Source organism: Scleropages formosus, chromosome 5 (assembly GCF_900964775.1).
Source record: "Scleropages formosus chromosome 5, fSclFor1.1, whole genome shotgun sequence".
Classification (NCBI taxonomy): Eukaryota; Metazoa; Chordata; class Actinopteri; order Osteoglossiformes; family Osteoglossidae; genus Scleropages; species Scleropages formosus.
This window is the reverse complement of record NC_041810.1, coordinates 14,304,799-14,310,798: the sequence shown is the minus strand read 5'-3', so window position 1 is coordinate 14,310,798 and position 6,000 is coordinate 14,304,799. Positions and strand designations below refer to the sequence as shown.

The following is a 6,000-nucleotide window of genomic DNA, read 5'->3' as shown; positions in this document are numbered from 1 at the left end:
TAAGAAATGCTTGCAAATGACAAGCTGTCACAACTGATGAATGCAGATCTGCTGTCTTGCGTCGCTGCCCTGGAATTTAATACCATCTAAAAATGATTTAATGTGTAATCCTTGCAGGGAGCTCTTCCATCATCCGCCACCAGCAACCTTTTATGTGTAAAGATAGTTGGTGTGATGCTGAGAATCCAGTTATGATTGAGCTAATTTTCAGAGGGATGCTATTTGCATGACTTTGATGCTTCTTTAACTGACTCATCACAGACAATTATACATTTTGCTGTTTCGGAAGAATGATGGGACATTTTTAAGAATAGGTGGCATAGTGGATAGTGCTATTGCCTTGAAGAGAATAGACACACACTGTATTTTCAATGAGATGTATGTTGCTTTGGAGAAAAGCTTCTGCTAAATGAGTAAATGTAAATGTACACAGGTGTAAATCCCACCCCCTGCTGTAGTACACTTGATGAAGCTCTTAACCCTTAATACTAAATATTAAAAAACAGCTGTTCAAATTGGTAGATAATAGTAAGTAGCTTAGTGTATTGACTTAAAAACATAAGTGGCTTTAGATAAAAGTGTAAGGCAAATGCATGAATAATATAATAAATATATTATCAGAGAGGGGGCATGGTGGCACTGTGGGTTGGACCGGGTCCTCCTCTCCAGTGGGTCTGGAGCTCAAGTCCCGCCTGGGGCACCTTGCAATGGACTGGCGTCCTGTACTGGGTGTGTCCCCTCCCTCTTCAGCCTTCCGCCCTGTGTTGCTGGGCTAGCCTCCTGCAACTCCATATGGAATAGGTGGTATCAGATGGTGTGTGTGTGTGTGTGTGTATTACCATATTATAGTAGTAATATGACAGTACATAATGTTGCAGGCCTGCCTCTATTTAAATGAAAAGAAGTTTAATAATAATTCAATTTCTCTTAAGGACAATTTCTCTAACAATTAAATTTTAACACCACAGAAGCAACATTTCACCCAAGAGCAGATTTCCACGTTCGCGCGTTAAAAGACAGGCGGAGGACGAGCAGTCGTATGAAATCACTTTATTTGCGTTGTGCTGTGATTCCATTTCGGAGGGAAAAACGTTACAGCGGCGAAGGCGTCCGGGCGTCATGCAGCGAGAGGTCAAACATAGAGGGCAGTGTACGAGTGTCACAAAGGCCCCGGTGGCGACCGTGGGCTGAGCGCATGCACACGGCGTCCACAGACAGGGAGGGAGGGACGCACCACAAACACGGGAGAGTGCACCCAGTACAGCGATTACACCCAAATACAGTCGAGTACGAGCACCAGGGGACACGAACAGGTACATTTACACACGTGGAAAAAAACAGCAGGATCAACATCTCCTGGAACACGCTGGAAGACAAGGGACGCAGAGCAACATTTAACAGTCACATTCAGGTCACACCGAAAGGATTATTTTCAGCTTTTTCTTTTTTTTAATCTTTTATTTGTCAGGCAGTTATTACGCTGATAGAGTTTTCTGAGCATATCTGTAAAGGTGTGGTGCATGTGGGCTGAGTGGAGCCGCCAACAGCAGACGGCGGCAGACAGATACACAGCGACTCTTCCTGCACTACAACGGATCATATGACACACACACATATTTCTAGTCACGTTTGACCTAGTTGCTAATATTTATGAATCACAGTCTAATAATAATTGTCATAGTAATATATGGAATATCGTACACAAAAGCCTCAAATAAAGACACTGGAAACTGGCAGATCTGCAGTACAAAAGGCAGTGAGCAGTTGAGACTCTAACTTCTCTGGGCAAGAGTCGCAAAGTCTTTATGGGCGTCAGGGATTTGACGAGAAAAGATGCGGAGAAGTCAGCGGCCGGCGCCACTGCGGGGATTTTAGGGCTGAGCGCTGCGGTCGAAGATGCTCAAAGGGCATCCAAAGGGCCAGATCGCCGAACATTTGCCGATACTCACGGGGAAAGACGTGGTTCAATAACTTTTATGGGTTTCTAACAATTCTTTAACTGTCACATGAGGAAACCGCATGCATGCGAAAAAAAAAGAAACATGAGCACAAGAAAAATAAGATGTGGATCATGCACAAATAACAACACCTGAGATTGTATTAAATCTTCTGCAATGCATGAACATGTGACACACAAAAAAGATGCATGAAATATGTAAAAAAAAAAAAAAAAAAACACTCTTTGGTTTAATTGAAATGTTTGTATACGTAAAGTGTCAGCTGGTAAATGTTAACAACTACATAAATGGTGTAAAAATGACACATGGTTAGTGTTTTAATGCGTACCTCCCTCGGACACAAATAGGTCCTCAAAGGAGACGTCTACCCAATGTGCCCAAAAATAAAATCCTGGGATGTTTAATAATTTGTTTACTGATCACTTCGCACAGAATAGTGTGGGAAGGTTGCAGAACATGATATTAGTTGTCTTATAGTCCATTATTGTCACGTCACCTAAGGCCGATGAGCTGTTTTACACGATTCTGTAAAAATCACACGTATGGATATATATTACAATGTAAAGTAAATTTATTACTGTTACTGTGACAAAAATACTTTGACCTTCTATACTGGATTTTTTTGGTGTGCTTTAATATATAGCAGAGTTAAACCACACAAAAAGATCAGAAGCATCAGACACGTCGGCTGAAGTAAAAAGTGCCAGCAGAACTGTCTTGCACTTCATTGCCTGTACGGGTATATAAATATATTCGCAAATTGTCGTCTTCGGTGGTTCCCTTGATTTAGCCCTGCTTTAAGAAAAAAGGAATTTCATTAAAGCAGAAAATGAAATGTAAATAGTGCCCGTTTCTCTACTTTGTTTTTACGTCTTTGTTTACTGTTGTACTTATGAAACGTGATCATCACGCAGGATCTTACTAAGTTAACCAATTTATGGGTGATGGTGTTACTGTACGCAACATTCGGATTTTCTATAAAGCATCTGTGCAGGTTTTACATCACAAAATGTTGACTGTGTTCGTGCGCCCCAGGGGCGACGTACATACAGAAACAATCCTTAAAACAATCATCATCCGCTGCCGGATGATGACAGTCAAACAGCTCATCCCACACGTGTACGTAGCTGTTCAGATAAAACAATTAAACCGTTTAGACAAACGACAGATAAAAATGACCTGGCTAGGCAATTCCTGTCACTTGCCTTCGGTTTGTGGTTTCAACACTGGCTGAAGGCATTCAAAAGGAGTTCTCCAAGAATGTCTCTTGGTTATTAATAGGAAAAGAATAATTTATTAGCGCAGAGTGTTACTGTGATTTTACCACATTTATTTATGGAGTGTTTATATCTCCCGTCCCAACCTAATGGTCATTCCTTATTCGCTGATTCTGGCAACTTTCTTCGCAGATTCTGCAAAATACTTTTTTGTATCCAGCAGAAACCAGGTGGAATGTTCTGAATATCTGGAATGTTTTGGAATCTTCTTCTTTTTTTAAACGTTAAATTTAATTTAAATAATTTAAGAATGAATACATGACATATAACTTTTGCATGTTCCCAGTTAGGTTATATGTGGCTAGTTGAAAATTTTCGTTTATACTATATACAACACTACAAGACTACGAGTATGTCTCGAATATTCGGGAAAAGGCTAACAATAAAACAAATAGACAAGACAACAAACGCCTAAAAGCTTCAAACTCAGGTTTCTTGGGTGCAGCTCTACAGTTCTGTCCAAAGTCTGTCAACAACTGAACTTGAATATCGTATCGATCACTTAACATGAAAGACAACATAAATGACTGCTATAAGACAAATACGCTTAAATCTAATGCCTCGCATTACTTTCATACCCCCCTTCATAATTTACAGTGTTTAGAAGTAAGACATGGTCACAAAACTTTTGTCTTACTTTGAGTGTATACAAACCCATCCAAGGCTCTTCAAAAGATGACTTTTAATTTTTTAACATCACAACTAATTATCCTAGAAAATTAGTTTTTGCTATTTCTTCACTACTAGCCCACAGGCACAGCCTTCCTCTAGTATTAGTCAAACTGATGTTTTTTAAGGTTAGACCATTGTCTAAATAATTTTTTATTTTTTTTTTTTTGCAAAACAGAAAATCACACGTGGACTTACGCTAATTTATGTACATAATGTTGCACTAATGTGCTCTTGTCAAAAGCAACAACATCCTTTCAATTATGTTCTGATGAACACAATCCAACATGTGCACGATCTAAGCTAGTCTCGCATCCTCACGGCCACATCGATGTGTCGCAAGCAGCAGGAGAAAGAAGACTGTATGTGAACACGGATTCTACATATTAAGCAACGCACACAACACCGAGGGCTGTCTGTTATTGCTGATCTGGGATCGCAGTCCCGTCAATTAAACAAGCGATACAGGACAGCCTCATTAAGGACAATATTGCACCGTTGTCATAGTCTGTTTTTTTTTTTTTTTTTTTTTCTCTCCCAAATAAACTTATATGCACATCATGATTTTGACCAGAAACAGAAATCTTCTATGCACCACCGAACACCTCTATATTTACATTTATGAAAAACGAAATATATATAGCCCTCTATTTCCAATTGTTTGTGTAGTAGCTTGCATGCTGTCAGCATATTTTCACTCTTGCACGATGTTTAAACTTAAAAGTCCACAGAGCTTTTTCAGCAGGGTAAAAAGCACCGAGACTAACTGGCCCGTAGCTCCAGCTGTATGTGTAATGGATGCTTCACGAAGCAGGATGGGTGTCCATTCAAAGATAATGTCAACGACTAAATATTCAAAACTAACGTGTATATCTCATATGTCAAATGGCGGCTGAAGTGTACGTGTGAGGACAAAAACCATAATTATTGCGTCAAATCTTTATGTAACTCACCAGAAAAGGCCAACTAAACGTAGACTTTTAAGTATACTGTATATTCGCAAAAAAATATCATCGCCAGCATGCTTGGAAACTATATTTTGAATACGTTGTTCGTTTCTTGACATTGTGGGGTCACATCTATGCTCATGGAATGAATGACAACATATGTGTACATTCACACGGAGAATGTTTATGAAATATATGAACATACATACATTCTGCATGTATATATGTGTAGCGGAAATTAACACAACGAAAAGCACTAACACCGCAGTGATAGGATTCTGAGAATTTCTTCATAGGTAAAATTATGGCTTATACTCTTAGTAATTTTAGTATCATTTAGTAACTTATATATCTTCCTTTTTTTAATAATTTTAAACCAGAGGCTATTTACAAATGAAATAGGTGGGTGCATGATTAATGTTCAGCTATAATCTAAGTCTCTGGGGGGAGCAGGGGGGTGGGGATGATGGTATATAAACGAAGGGGCACCACTCTGATATGGATGAGTAACTCTGTTACTTCTTATTGAACATGTCCTGGAGTGGCCCGGGGAGGTATTTCATCACGGTGTCCATGATGCCCTCTTCCTCCTCCTCATCATTTCCGCAACCTGCGGGCACGGCCTTCTTGGGACGGGTGAGACTGCCCTCGGAGGCCTGCTCCATGGCCGCCTGTGCCTCTGCCTCGCGCTCCTCCTTCTTTTTGATCCCATACTGGGGGGAGCGAAAAAGCGACAAAATCTTATTTGAGCAAACCATTGCTCTTATATTTACATTCATTCATTTAACAGACCTTTTTCTCCAAAGTGACATCAAGCTCAGAGTAAAGAAAAGTGCATCAAAAATACATGAAGATCTGTAGACACAGACACAGAATAATCGAAGCACAGCTTGTCTGTCTCATACCACCATATTGCTGGTTCACATCTCTCAAGTCACTGCCTATAGAAGCGACATGTAAATTGCAAATGCATGCATAATCAGGGCAGAAGGTGTTGGACTCATTTATGTAACTGTCAGGAGATCAGGAGAGAAATGGCTCTGAGGGAGATGGGTTTGAGACCCTTCTTGAATGCTAGGAGGGATTCAGCAGCTCTGAGGGACACAGGGAGTTTGTTCCAGCACGTTGGGATCAAAAGAGAGAACTAAA

At 40.1% G+C, this 6,000-nt stretch overlaps 1 protein-coding gene across 2 annotated transcripts in view; it reads right to left on the bottom strand.

Annotated features, from left to right (window-relative positions):
- Positions 1-1,240: 1,240 nt before the first annotated feature.
- The window catches only part of cplx1 (complexin 1), a 35,942-nt gene continuing 31,182 nt past the window's right edge, over positions 1,241-6,000 (bottom strand). For both annotated transcript variants that reach the window (XM_018759661.2, XM_018759662.2), the window contains exon 4: positions 1,241-5,564. In XM_018759661.2, the coding sequence (XP_018615177.1) occupies positions 5,367-5,564 (198 nt within the window). In that variant the 3' untranslated portion in view covers positions 1,241-5,366. The remainder of the gene's footprint in view (positions 5,565-6,000) is intronic.